A 12826-nucleotide genomic window follows, 5' to 3' on the forward strand; every position below is an offset into this window, starting at 1 on the left:
TAACTTTTTAAATTGTTGATGTTTTTTCAAAACAAAATCCATCACATTGATAATTGATGCAAAGAAAATAAGTAAAAAAGTCCAAACTAATTAACTGATTATCTTAATCAAATTAACAAGTCGAAAGTTGATTGTTTGATAATAATAATTCCCAGAGACTAATTAACTCAAGGAACCGGTTTCTTGGTATTTTGTTTTCGTATATTATTGACCACTGGTCATCTATCAGATCTTAAAAGTTGACCAACAATTAAAAGGTCAGTTTATCCTCACGAACCCTATAGCCCAATGAGTTGGACTTTTCTGGAATGAAAACTTTTTAAATGAACCCAAATGAGCAAGTTAATTGTTACGATCAAGACCAGAATTAGAAAAATCAATAATTTAATCAACTAAATGATAACCAGAAGGAGCCAGTAGGGTTACCATGTTAAAAGAGACAAAATTAATGAATGAACAGAATTTGATTCATGTTTATTATTTGATTGGTTTATTAATTGTTTCAGTTAATTGTTGAGACATTTAATTGTTTAAACAATTGACGATGACCGAGGAGGATGAATTTTTCTTTGAAGAGGATAAATTGTAAGTATAAACACTCAGTTAATTGTGGTGGGAAGATTTTGTTTCCCTGTCAGATTTACCGTTAATCTGAAAGCTTGGAAAATATCAAAGCTTTTTAATTGATTATCTTACAATATGTTTTCATTGATTGTAATTATTTCTGTTAATTGTTTGATAATTTCACTCAGAGGGATGAAGGTAACATCCGGTGTGGTTAAAATTGACAAAGATGAAAACAATCTGATTGGTATTTCAATTGGTGGAGGTGCTCCTAATTGTCCATGTTTATATGTTGTCCAGGTAAGTGTTTACCTGTCCATTGATGAGTAAATCTAGTAATTGATTGATTGTTAATTGTATTTTCAGGTATTCGATGACACACCAGCTTCGTCTGAGGGGACACTTGAATCGGGCGATGAAATTGTAACGGTCAATGGTATCTCCATGAAGGGAAAGACCAAAGTAGAAGTCGCTAAAATGATACAATCAGTTAAATCGCAAGTGATAATTAACTATAATAAACTACACGCTGACCCTAAACAAGGTAAGTCGCTGGACATCATATTGAAAAAAGTTAAACATCGAATGGTTGAAAATATGAGTTCGGCGACGGCGGATGCACTGGGTCTGAGTCGAGCCATTCTCTGCAATGGTAAGTCAAACAATTACCCAATTCATTAGACAATTGGACACACTGATTAATTAGTTAATTCTTTCAAATTGTAGATAGTTTATTAAAGAAATTGGAAGAATTAGAAAAAATGGAATCAATGTATCGAGGAATCATTGATTATACAATCTCACTATTAAAAGGACATCTTGACATTTGTCAAGTTTACAAAGGTAAATTGTTGTTACCCTAACAATTAACTGTTAACTGTAATCAAATGTTTGTCAACAATTTAGCTTTTGGTGATGTATTTGCTGAGATTGGTGTTCGAGAACCAAATCCATCAGCAAGTGAAGATTTTAGCAAATTTGGTGAGACTCATCGATCCATTGAGAAACAATCAATTGAAATGGTACAAACAATTAAACCTGTAAGTTAATTAGTGAGTTGACAATTCAACAATTACTCGGCAGTTAATTGTATCCATTAAATTGATTCCAGGTCCTCAGCGATTTACACACTTTCCTTTACAAAGCAGTTCCCGATACAAAGTTGACAATTAAAAAATATGCTGATGTTAAATTTGAATATCTGGTAAGTCAATTGATTGTGACAATTAGCTGATTGATTGCTAATTGTTTTCCTTCCCAAAGTCTTACTGTTTAAAGGTAAAAGAGATGGACGATGAGGAGTATCAATACCAAACCTTACAAGAGCCTTTGTATCGCATTGAGACGGGAAATTACGAGTACCGTTTGGTGCTAAGGTGCCGACAAGATGCTCGAAGGCGATTTGGTAAATTGCGATCAGATGTACTTGAGAAACTCGAGCTATTAGATCAGAAGCATGTTCAGGACATTGCGAATCAACTGCAACGATTAATCTCATCTTTTGCTAAATTACACGTTGAATGTCATTCACTGATTAAGGAGAATTTAATTTCCCCAATAGAAATTGATCTCTCGCATACTTGTACCTTCACTTATCCCGATCTTGGTGTTAGTCCTTATCAATATGACGCAGAGGAAGAGGAAGAGGAAGGAGAGGAAGCGATTCCTGAATTGCTCGGTGGGTTAACTTTGACAACCGATAATCAGGTTGACAGTCGACCAGCTAAACAATTTAATGATTCAATTGATTTACTTGGTATTGATTGATTGACTTTTGCTTGATAATCAATGTAATATTTATGATTAACTAAGTTTCATTAAAATTTGTGTCTTTTTTTCATCCACCAAATTGTTTTAGAGTTGATTGTGGTTCATTTAATTATTGTAAATTGATTTTTTTTTACAAACAATAAAAAATATCTTAGCCTCTTGTTTCAGTAATAAATGTATACTTAATTGTTTCGAGTGTTTTTTTTGTTGCTGTTGTTGTTTTAGAAAAAAATATTTCATCATTTATGGAATCGGAGTGTTGGGTCTTTAGCGTGGTCGAGTAGTAATTGGCATGGGGCGAACTCGGGGCCATAAGCGTTCTGGAAGGTTTCCATTAATGACACTAATCGTCCAGCTCCATAATGGTCAACAAATCGGAATGGTCCACCATGGAAAGGAGGGAATCCAAGGCCGAAAACAGCGCCAACATCTCCTTCCAACTGTATTGAGAAATTTAATTTTCGTTAGTATTTAAGGTTAATTAGTTTTTTTTTATCGATAGTAAATTGCGATTGAATTAATTAACTTACCGGATTGTGAAGAACACCTTCTTGTAGGCACAAAATGGCTTCGTTGACCATCCGGACAACTAATCTCATTTGAATTTGTTCATCAGTGTTTCTAATTGTTCAAGAGATGACAAAATAAATTAGACAAAGATTGCAATTGATTTATTAATTTGGTTGTTTCGCTATTGTTGACTTACTCTAATTTAGGTGTGAGGGAATGGCGCTTAAGGATATCCAACATGACGGGATTCATTGGCCTTGGTGAACCCTTTTTAACGGAGCTGTCGTAAAGGTACCAACCTTTACCCGACTTACGACCTGAGAGTTGTTTAAATATTGGCTTGATTAATTTAATTACTGGTGAAGTTATTGAAGTACAATTTAATTTGTATTTGGGATATGAAAAAGAGACTAGAAAACTGGTTTTCTTGTCTCTGTACTAATGGACAATGATGACCATTGGTCATTTATCAAGTTAATCTACTAATTGAATCGGTCTATTATCAGATTATGCTCTTGAATTCAGATAAACACAAATCAAAATTACTCAAGAAAACCAAACACTGAAGTCTTTGAATTTATCTTGATTGCTGAGAGCTACATTTTTGATCACGTAATCGTTATGAATATGCAGCAATCAAGAATGACAAGATAATTAGGAAACTAACAATAAAATATCAAACATTGACCATAAATCATATGAGAAGTAAAAATTTGTAGTAAAAAAATGATCCTAATGGATGATGAGATCAACAATTAAAATCTAAATGTTTTGATTATTCAGAATCACTTTTCATACCCTTTCCTAGCAAAACTGTAATTAAATTGGTCTCTCTGTTGATTATGAACAATATTCAAAGAGCAATCCAAAGGTTGTAATTACACAATTAATTGATGATTATAAGTCTAAAAGTGACTGTACCTAATCAGTACTCTTATAAGTGAATTGATAACAAATTGAACTTTAACCATGAAGCATTGTAAATAAGATAACAATCAAATAGTTAAATTGTTGGGGAAAATAAGGGAAAATAAGAGACAAATTATTCACCATAACATCCGGAGGCCATTATGTCATCTCCTAATGCTCGAGTGCCACCGTTGAGTCTTTCCTTGAAAATACCCTCGAGATAAACACCAATGTGAGCACCGACATCCATTCCAACCTCATCAAGGAGAGTCGCAGTTCCAACAGGCCAACCATAGGCTTTGCTAAGTTTGTCAAGTTTTGTGGGTTCGACACCTTCTTGGAGAAGTCGGAAAGCTTCCGACATGGTGAAGGACAAAATTCGAGTTGTGTAGAAACCAGGACCGTCTTTAACAACGATTACAACCTTTCCTTGCTTAAGACCAACTTGAACGGCCTGTGAAGCGGCTTCTTTGGTTGTTTTATCGGTTGTGATGATTTCAAGAAGTTGCATTTTATCAACGGGTGAAAAGTAATGCATTCCTACAACATTTTCAGGTCGTTTAGAGGCTTCGGCAATTTGAGCAATGGGTAAAGCTGATGTATTAGATGCGAAAACACAATCAGGTCGAACGATACTTTCAACCTCCTTTACAACGGCATGTTTGATTTTGATATCTTCGAAAACGGCTTCGATAACTATGTCTGATTTGGAGATATCGGAATAGTTCAAACTGGGCTGAAGCCGAGAAAGATAAACATCCTTCTCGTATTGAGTGATACGTTTTCTTTTCGCATAACCATCATAGATTTTACTTATTTGTTGAGAACCTCGAGTTAAACCATTGGCATTCATATCCTTCATAACAACATCAAATCCTTTATCTAAAGATACCGCAGCGATACCTGCACCCATTAAACCTGCACCAAGTACACTGATTGTTTTAGGTTCTTTAGCTGGTTTACCGAATCGATTTTTTTTACAAAGTGTTTGACCTCGGAAAAGACCAATAAGAGCCTTTGAATGGGGTGTTTGTGCTAATTCACCGAAACCTCGACGTTCGGCCTCCAGTCCAGCGTGTTCACCTTTTTCCAGTCCCGTTTTGACAACATCCAAAATCTTGAGAGGTGCAGGGTAAAGTCCCTGTGTTTGTTTCATGACACCTTGTTTAGCTTTGGCAAATACAAGGTTATCCCGAACATATTGATTTTTGAACAATAAAGCTTGAATTCCTGTAAGCATGAAGGAAAAACGATGAATAATTAATAGTTGTTAGTGAATGGTTTTCCTTTCTTGGAACTTACTCTCAGGTAAAGGTCTCTTTCGGTTGGGGGTTAATTTTCCTTTAGCTAATTGTTCAGCTATTTGAACGGAAACTTGTTCTAAATATTCTAATGTCATAATCTCTGGTGACTTGATTCCAGGACCTAATGGATTAACCAAAAGATCAACTAAACCTAATTTCTTGGCTTTATCAGCACGAACTTGTTTTCCAGTGAGCATCATAGTTAAAGCTTCGGGTAGATTGATCAAAGCAGGTAATCGTTGAGTACCAGTTGCTCCTGGTAAAAGGCCTAACATGACTTCCGGAAGACCGAGCACAGTTTTCTTGTCTTTAACTGCGATTCGGTAATGACAATTCATGGCAACTTCTAAACCACCACCAAGACATTGGCCCATAATGGCAGCGACAACAGGTTTAGGACTTGACCGTAGACGAAGAAGCATATCTTGTCCACCTATAGAATGACCATTAGAAGACGGGAAACACAAGGTAAACCAAAACCGAAGAATGAATAAGAAAAATGGATCATCATATAAATAGAAAAGCAAATTAAGGTTACAAAACAAGAAGGAGACACTTCAACAGTTGAACTTTACCTCTAGCAAGTGTTTCAGATTCAGCGGCTGATTTACATTTCTCAAGCATTGTAATATCAGCACCAACAATGAAATTCTCAGGTTTACCAGAGATTAATACACCAGAGGTAATACTGGAATCGGTCAAGATCCGTTCAAGATGAGCTTCCATTTGACTGCTGAACTCTTCGGAAAGACTGTTGACCTTTTCCTTTGGATTGTCAAATTTAACAACAGCAACACCATTTCGTACATCACAGGTAATATATTCTACCGAAATTGGAATAGAAAACAAATTAATTAGTCTGCAACAATTGGAACAATTGGATAAAAGAAAAAGAAAATGTAAAACAACAATTTACCGGAACTTTGAGAAGAAAAATGTCTACCAAAAGAAAAGAAAGAACCAGGAAACTTTGGAGAAATTGGATTGAGTCTCCCTAACATGGAAAGTCGGGCGATATTCATGGTGGAGATTTAAAGATGACCAGAAATCAATTAGAAAATGTAGAAACTAAAATAGTTAACAAAAGGAAAAGGTAAATTAACACAGAGAAATTGATTGGTCTTCAACACACTTACAAGTAGGAAAAAAATTCTATCAACAATTAATGTAAACAAGAGACTAACTTGAAGATAGAGGGAGAGCAACAGACAGAAGGAAAGAAAGAGAAAAGTGTGAGCTGATTTAAGAGAACAGGAAGATAAAGAGGAGAAGGAGGGGGAGAATTTCGATTGATTGTGGAGAGAAAATTAATCAGTAAATCACCGAAAAAATAGAAGATTAAAATTCAAGACAATCGATTGTTAGAAAAGGAGAAAGATGAACATCAATGGAATTGGAATTTCAATTTTTCCATCTGATTAAATGATTTTTTCTTCTTCTTTTTGTTCAATAAGTTCAACGAATTAGGTTTAGTCAAGAGTCGAATGAATTTATCTTAATTAAGGGAAATCAGTAGGTAATTTGGTTTGATTTGTTGGTTGGAATTGTTGAGAAAATTATTCTCATTGTATTTCATTGAGATTCGCGACGATTTGAGGTCAGGATGTTACGATCGGAATGTTTATCGTTCTAATAGTTGATTGATTAGATTTCGGTGAGGTTGAACATTAGATTTCTATTGTTTTGTTTGTGAAAATTTCACTGAGATAATTGGGATTATGGTTAATTTTAAGAAATTGAAATTTTAATGAGTTGTTTTATTTTCAGGTTCTCATGTTTTAACCAAGATGAAAATTATCCTCATTTTATTTCAAATTAGTATTTAGGATTTGGTGATAATGTTGAATTTCACAAAAAGAAAACGATTACAAAATATCCAAATGTCTTTCCATGACCAAATGAGGTGGCCCCATCAACTCTCTATCTGACATGGAATCTGGAGAAGAGAAATAAGAGATTGATATTATTAGTAATGAGTATTAGATAGAGGGTATTCTAATTTCTAATGAACAAATTAAGGTTGCAATTGATAGCTCACCATTAAACATATCTTCTGGACCGAAATTCCAATCATTACCAGTCAGTGTTTCCAACATGGCATTTGACTTTGGAAGGAAAGGTAAATGTCCAACTTGCGAAGCTGCTTTGCGTTCCATCATGAACTTCAACGGAGCCTGAATACCTTGGGTGGAAGCAAGGATTGAATAACAAGCCCTTTCCTCATTTTGAGCAAACTAAAAAAAAGGAAAAACAATAAAGAATTTAAATTTACAACAACAAAAAAGACCATCGGAAACAGGAACACATGAAATTATACTTACATTTGCTTCAGATTTAAGAAGTGGATGTTTAGAGATTTTGGATTGAGCATTGCTTTCAAATCTATAAAACAATTAAGAAATAAAATTGATAAATTAAAATCAAACATAACAAAAAAAGAACCAAATGAAAAATCAACTTACCCACTAAGCATTAAATTTCTTTCAGGATTAACCAGACGAGAACTAGAAGATTCAGATTTAGACGATGGTAAAGCCATAATTAGATGAACAATGTAATCAACAAATGGAACAAAAAGTAAATCAATTGAGACAATTAAAAACAAAATCAACTCCAAATTAATTGCGAAAAATAAACTCAAGTGACTCAACAAAAGACCAAAATACACAAAAGATTCTGTGAAAATAAGCTATTCTCACAGAGACTTAACCGGAGAGAACAATTTTCAAAGAGAAAAATATTTTTTCCAATAAAAATCAATAAATTCCAAAGAATATCAATCAATTTAATTTTCTAAACACTAATTAACCATTAACAAACTATAAGAAACCCAATGCAATCAAAAAAAGAATCAAAAACACTAAAAAAATGACGAAAAAAAGAATAGAAAACAACAAACTGTCTTTTCTTTGTAACGCTCGACGTTTATATACCGAGAGCGTAAAGAGTTGAGTTAAGCTCTGGTCTCCCTTCAACTAACGATTTAATCTTTCGCCTTTTACTAAAGATTACCGTGGAGGGAGGCACATATTATGAGCCTTACGCCAATTTTTGACCCCTCCTCTGGGGGGGATATTATAATTCCAAAAGCAGAAGCACCAAAACTCAAAAATACATCGATACTGATTGATTCCGGAAGTAGAATCAAGTTCAGTTGGATTGTAAACTCTATCGAAAAAAGAAAAGTTCTCTTTGGATTAAACTTTTTCTTCTTCGTTTCTATTGTGGGTGACAATTCGTATTCGTTCAATTTCAATTTCGATTGGGTGATTAGGTTGAATTGGTTGCGAAATGAATGTTTTAGATTTCGAGTTTTGAGTTTTTATTTTGAGGAGAAAATTTTTGTCTTTATTTTCATTATGATGATGATAATCGTGGTAATGGTTAAGCTTCTTGTTCAATACATTGTGAAGGAACTGGTAATGATTTAACAAGATTGTAACACTCATCGTATAGACTTTGATAGGAATCATTTTTACGAATCATAACCATGACACAAGGCCTTTTAACACCCATGGCTGCTGATATATCATATCTTAAGGGAACAAAGGCAAAAGGTATATCTTTATCTTCACAAAGAACAGGTAAATGGCTAATTACATCGATTGGTGTTACATCTCCAGCAATTATGGTTATCCCTTTGTCACCTCTTCTCACTTGTTTTTGGACATTCTTAAGACCGGCGATGATTCCTTTCTCTTTACCCGCTTTTTTGATCAATTTTAATAATTTTTTTGTCATCTTTTTAGGTGCCATTGGCTTGGCAATCAGAGAAACATAATTTAATTTATCTTCATACGATAAATTAACAATACTCGATGGATCTTTACTAAGGTCTAATGTGTTTTCACCATTTTCATCTTCATCCTCAGTCCTTTGTTTCTTTGAACTTGAATCTACTTCTCCTTCAGCGGTTCGTTTCATGGTTGACCTACAAAAAAAAAGAAAGAGAAACACCAACTCGTACAAATTAGAAAACAAAGAACAATTTAAATTAACAATTTAAAAAATAAATTCACTAGTAACAATTTAAAAAAAAGAAAATTAAATTGAATCAGAAAACAACATGTGAGTTTAGAGAAGTGAAACTGAGACTGCGCAAAATTTTTTCTAATTTTCTGCCAGAAAATTTTCTGGTTTTGTGTTCACTTTTGTTCAGCTGATTTGTGTTGGAAAATAGATTCACAAATTAGTTAATTGTTGGTGATTTTAAATTTTTCTTCTTATTCTTATTGATTGTTTGACTTGTTCTCTATTGGAATATTGTATTCACCATGGATGTTATGTATAAAGTGAAACCCATTTTCTGCAGTGAAGAGATTGTCCTTCCTGACAACATGTATTATGTTAAACCGATTGGTGATGTTGAACCATTTGATTTAATTAAATCTTCTAATAAATCTTGTGGTAATCAGGTTGATACTAAATTATCAACTTGTCAATCGAATAGTGTTACCAATTGTTCTGTTGGTGAGATTGGAAAAGGTAAAGAGAACAAATTGTCCAATGAGAAAAAGACACCGGCTGATAAAATGGTTACTTGCACCAAGGAGGGTAAAGATGGAAAGCCTGGAAAAAAATCGAAAAAAGGTAAAAATTCTGGCTCGGAACAAGGTAAAGAAAGTGGCCAGTCAAAGGGTGATGGTCAATCTTTGCCAAAGAAAAGTCAAGATGATTCCCAAGAAAGTAATCAAGGAGATGGAAAAGATGATAAAAAAGATGGTGGTAATTTAATTCCACCGGTGGCTGATGTTCCCTATCTGGGTAATATAATTGGAAATGTAATTGTTCATGATATTGCCATTCAAGCAGATTTTGATTATAAACCATTAAGGGTTCTTAAAGTGATTAATCATCTACGAAAAAATTTTGGTCTCAAAATAGCGGTCAAGGTACATGTTAGTTCAACCGTTCTGGTGGAATCGGAAACCAATGTCGATGAATGGAAGATGTTTGAAACTTTTGAATCTACAATTTTGCCACGACAAGACAATCAACTGTTTGTCACTCTGATTGTTAAACGATTTACCACCAAAGAGGCTTGGCTAAACAAACAACCTTTCATGGTGTTGGATCCTCATCTTGGAACAGCCATTTATGGAGAGGTCAATATCGCTCGGCATGTTACCCGTTTAGCATCAAAATTCTGTCCATTGTGCTACGAAATCTATCCCGAAGATGATTCTTCCCAAGTAGAATCGGTCAAAGATATCGATGAAACTCTGAACGAAATTCAAAAGTTTCTATTTATCCGAAATCTCGGTGATAAACAAGCTCGACCTTCAATACCCGAAATTAAGGACAAAAGGCTAAAAGATGGCGTCGATTTGAAATTAACTCTTGATTATATCTTATTACTTTCACTCAAATTATAAATTTGGTCCACTTCAATTTGGAAAGACCAAAATTTATCCCCAGTAAAAAGAAATGCGTCAAAAAAATATATTATTATTTAATTCTCAATGAATAAAATAAGTCATTCGATTTAAAGTGAGCTTTTAATTCAAAGAGAATCTCAATCAATGGTAATCAAAAGAATCAATTATTTAAATATTTATGTAACAATATCCCTCCTTAGTAATTATAATACAGATATTTTTAGGATTGAGAACGAGTGAGCCCATTTCCGCGGCGACTTTAGGCTTCCAGCGAGTCAGCACTGAGATAAATCGATTAGTATTTTCGGTGCTGATAAAATCATGATAAACTTTAACATCGGCCTCGTATAAATGAAAGAAACTGGACAATGGGATCATCGTTTTACTCGAAACAAGTCTAGAATCTAAAACAGCATCGGCATAACAAAGATTTTTATCCAATTTATGATTGACCAATTTCATTGTAGCTCGAGCATCTTCAATGGAGCAATGTCCAGAACGTGAATTTTGAATTGTCTCTCCAAGAAAATTTCCCGACAATGCAGCTAATCCTGTTTTAACTGCTCGGAGTCCAGTTAAATTGTAAATTACACTAGTGTCAATTATATAAGGATGGAATGTCTTTAACGCTATAAGATCATTACTCAAAGACTGACCACAAAGAATTGCATCACGTGGGATGACCTTCTTTAAAATTTTCTTCACATCAGCCAATGTGATATCTACAGGATCCAACATTTCCTTAGTGATTCCACTATAACGGGTAACATAATTTCTAATTTTCTCCTCGGGTTTTACCAATGTATCAAGAACCAGATTATAATGTTCATCTACTATACTAACTCGAGCTAATAATTTAGGATCTTTTACTCCTTGGACCATTTCACAATCTAATGCAAACATTGGTGAATTTTCAGTAACAGGAAGATAACTTTTACGAGTTGTATTCTTAATCGGGCTCATTGGATTAGGGAATAAAATCCCTTCTTCCAGCATTTGTGCTGGTGATAATAAAAGATCCAATCTAGTTAATTTTTTGCATTTCTTCCAATCTTCATTTGCTTCCTTTTCTTGTTCTTCAATGGTTTTCATTAGGGATCGATCGTTGTTTATTTTTTCGGTCACTCTTCTGCTTAAATTGGTTGATAACAATTTATCTAACCATCCAGGTTCAACTTGGAACTGTAATGAGAAGTAAAAATGAAATTTTAAATGACAAATCAGAAAATCATGGAGCTAATCAGCTTACCCGAACAGTTTCTTTAGCACATCTCGATAAAGGTATGTCTTTAGTATCGAAGTCTAGGATAAAAATACCAACTTTTTCCGCTTTCGCAGATCTTTCTAAGCGAAACCAGTCCGGTTTTAAAGGTAATCTTGAACCAGGAATAAAACACGCCATTAGCAAATGTTGAATCTCTTGAATAGAAAGGTAATGTTGCTCTTTTAATTGCAATTGTTTATCATCCTTGGCAGAAAATCCTTTCATAAGAAGGGTAAATTTAGGTTTCAATTTGTTCAACTTTTGTTGTAAAAATCGATCCTTTTTGTCCGTCACAATTTCGTTGTCCATTATTATAGAAAATATTAAGCCTGTGAAAGTTAGTCTAATAATAGAACAGGGGAAAGAGGATAGAGAGAAAAACAAAAAAACACGTGAGAAAAAAAATGGCGAAATGTTATTCTAAAGATGTAATAGGACGCAAATTGAGAAAGTTTAAAATTTTCACAAACCTTTACAAGTTGAGTTACTGGTAAAATAGAAAGTGATAATGCTTGTGATTAGGAGTCCAGTTAATCACCAAATCACATAATTAAATTGACCAAACACGAGTAGAATAAAAAACAAAAACGTAAACAAGTGAGATGTGAACTGAGCCCTTGAGATTAAGTTTCAATAGAGAGCAACAGAATTTCTTAAATATATCCACAGATTGGAAGTGATTAACCAAGATTATAATGAGTTGGAACTGCTTCAAATCACAATCAAGAATCAGTTAATCCAACAATAGAGTAAATTTAATGCAATAAACGACCAAGACCTTTAATATTGATTAAAGATGAACCATGTTGACAAAACCAAAGGATAAGAAAATTGGACTCAATCAATGAAGAACCAAGAGAAGATTTATCAGGTTAATTTCTTAATAACCAAAAGATTGAGATGTGTCGAAAGTATTTAAATAATTAGAAATAAAAAAGAAATAAAAGAAATGTAATCCAATTAATTATTAGAATTAATGAACAACAATCAACAAAGAAACATGGATAAGATTTAAAGAGAATATTAAAAATCCATTGAATCGAAAATCGAATCGATATATCGAAGAGAAAATTTTCTTTTCTTTTGGTAAAAATCTCATTTTCAGTTCTTTTCACTCATTTTCTGAT

At 33.7% G+C, this 12826-nt stretch overlaps 6 protein-coding genes and 1 non-coding gene across 7 annotated transcripts; 3 read left to right on the plus strand and 4 right to left on the minus strand.

The window, feature by feature from the left end:
- The first annotated feature begins 421 nt into the window (after window positions 1-421).
- On the plus strand, window positions 422-2331 carry LOC128389332 (PRKCA-binding protein-like). The gene is made up of 7 exons (XM_053348894.1): window positions 422-585; window positions 753-864; window positions 931-1216; window positions 1291-1407; window positions 1471-1604; window positions 1676-1768; window positions 1828-2331. Exons 1-7 carry the CDS (start codon window positions 545-547, stop codon window positions 2329-2331), a joined length of 1287 nt encoding a protein of 428 aa, XP_053204869.1. The 5' UTR covers window positions 422-544.
- A 213-nt stretch (window positions 2332-2544) lies between these two features.
- LOC128389323 (trifunctional enzyme subunit alpha, mitochondrial-like) lies at window positions 2545-6339 on the minus strand. Its single transcript, XM_053348885.1, has 8 exons — window positions 6194-6339; window positions 5974-6125; window positions 5633-5881; window positions 5056-5490; window positions 3895-4983; window positions 3041-3161; window positions 2865-2955; window positions 2545-2774 (listed from the first exon to the last, which is right to left on the minus strand). The coding sequence occupies exons 2-8, from the start codon at window positions 6077-6079 to the stop codon at window positions 2574-2576; spliced, it is 2292 nt and encodes a 763-aa protein (XP_053204860.1). The 5' UTR covers window positions 6080-6125; window positions 6194-6339; the 3' UTR covers window positions 2545-2573.
- A 440-nt stretch (window positions 6340-6779) lies between these two features.
- Window positions 6780-7723, minus strand: LOC128389342 (proteasome maturation protein-like). The gene is made up of 4 exons (XM_053348903.1): window positions 7520-7723; window positions 7379-7439; window positions 7096-7291; window positions 6780-6993 (listed from the first exon to the last, which is right to left on the minus strand). Exons 1-4 carry the CDS (start codon window positions 7594-7596, stop codon window positions 6923-6925), a joined length of 405 nt encoding a protein of 134 aa, XP_053204878.1. The 5' UTR covers window positions 7597-7723; the 3' UTR covers window positions 6780-6922.
- A 289-nt stretch (window positions 7724-8012) lies between these two features.
- On the plus strand, window positions 8013-8129 carry LOC128389595 (U5 spliceosomal RNA). Its single transcript, XR_008325479.1, has one exon. It is a non-coding gene; the product is annotated as a U5 spliceosomal RNA (small nuclear RNA).
- A 240-nt stretch (window positions 8130-8369) lies between these two features.
- On the minus strand, window positions 8370-9127 carry LOC128389340 (H/ACA ribonucleoprotein complex subunit 2-like protein). Its single transcript, XM_053348901.1, has one exon. It carries the CDS (start codon window positions 8979-8981, stop codon window positions 8442-8444), a length of 540 nt encoding a protein of 179 aa, XP_053204876.1. The 5' UTR covers window positions 8982-9127; the 3' UTR covers window positions 8370-8441.
- Window positions 9128-9190: 63 nt separating this feature from the next.
- LOC128389333 (uncharacterized) lies at window positions 9191-10576 on the plus strand. Its single transcript, XM_053348895.1, has one exon. The coding sequence runs from the start codon at window positions 9332-9334 to the stop codon at window positions 10430-10432; it is 1101 nt and encodes a 366-aa protein (XP_053204870.1). The 5' UTR covers window positions 9191-9331; the 3' UTR covers window positions 10433-10576.
- On the minus strand, window positions 10537-12681 carry LOC128389331 (uncharacterized). The gene is made up of 3 exons (XM_053348893.1): window positions 12170-12681; window positions 11685-12042; window positions 10537-11617 (listed from the first exon to the last, which is right to left on the minus strand). Exons 2-3 carry the CDS (start codon window positions 12006-12008, stop codon window positions 10604-10606), a joined length of 1338 nt encoding a protein of 445 aa, XP_053204868.1. The 5' UTR covers window positions 12009-12042; window positions 12170-12681; the 3' UTR covers window positions 10537-10603.
- Window positions 12682-12826: the final 145 nt, after the last annotated feature.

The sequence above is a fragment of the Panonychus citri genome, unplaced genomic scaffold, assembly GCF_014898815.1.
Source record: "Panonychus citri isolate SS breed McGregor unplaced genomic scaffold, ASM1489881v1 Contig00108, whole genome shotgun sequence".
Lineage (NCBI taxonomy): Eukaryota > Metazoa > Arthropoda > Arachnida > Trombidiformes > Tetranychidae > Panonychus > Panonychus citri.

Bases quoted from the DNA above. Each gene is read 5' to 3' on its own strand.
- LOC128389342 (XM_053348903.1), bottom strand. From the start codon at position 7,596: ATGGCTTTACCATCGTCTAAATCTGAATCTTCTAGTTCTCGTCTGGTT. The intron at 7,440-7,519 runs GTAAGTTGATTT...ATTGTTTTATAG, and splicing joins AGAAATTTAATGCTTAGTGG to ATTTGAAAGCAATGCTCAAT. The intron at 7,292-7,378 runs GTAAGTATAATT...CCTTTTTTTTAG, and splicing joins TTCTTAAATCTGAAGCAAAT to TTTGCTCAAAATGAGGAAAG.
- LOC128389333 (XM_053348895.1), top strand. From the start codon at position 9,332: ATGGATGTTATGTATAAAGTGAAACCCATTTTCTGCAGTGAAGAGATT.
- LOC128389340 (XM_053348901.1), bottom strand. From the start codon at position 8,981: ATGAAACGAACCGCTGAAGGAGAAGTAGATTCAAGTTCAAAGAAACAA.
- LOC128389331 (XM_053348893.1), bottom strand. From the start codon at position 12,008: ATGGACAACGAAATTGTGACGGACAAAAAGGATCGATTTTTACAACAA. The intron at 11,618-11,684 runs GTAAGCTGATTA...TTCTCATTACAG, and splicing joins GTGCTAAAGAAACTGTTCGG to TTCCAAGTTGAACCTGGATG.
- LOC128389323 (XM_053348885.1), bottom strand. From the start codon at position 6,079: ATGAATATCGCCCGACTTTCCATGTTAGGGAGACTCAATCCAATTTCT. The intron at 2,956-3,040 runs GTAAGTCAACAA...TTGAACAATTAG, and splicing joins TCCCTCACACCTAAATTAGA to AAACACTGATGAACAAATTC. The intron at 2,775-2,864 runs GTAAGTTAATTA...TTCTCAATACAG, and splicing joins AAGGTGTTCTTCACAATCCG to TTGGAAGGAGATGTTGGCGC.
- LOC128389332 (XM_053348894.1), top strand. From the start codon at position 545: ATGACCGAGGAGGATGAATTTTTCTTTGAAGAGGATAAATT. The intron at 1,408-1,470 runs GTAAATTGTTGT...TCAACAATTTAG, and splicing joins CATTTGTCAAGTTTACAAAG to CTTTTGGTGATGTATTTGCT. The intron at 1,769-1,827 runs GTAAGTCAATTG...TCCTTCCCAAAG, and splicing joins ATGTTAAATTTGAATATCTG to TCTTACTGTTTAAAGGTAAA.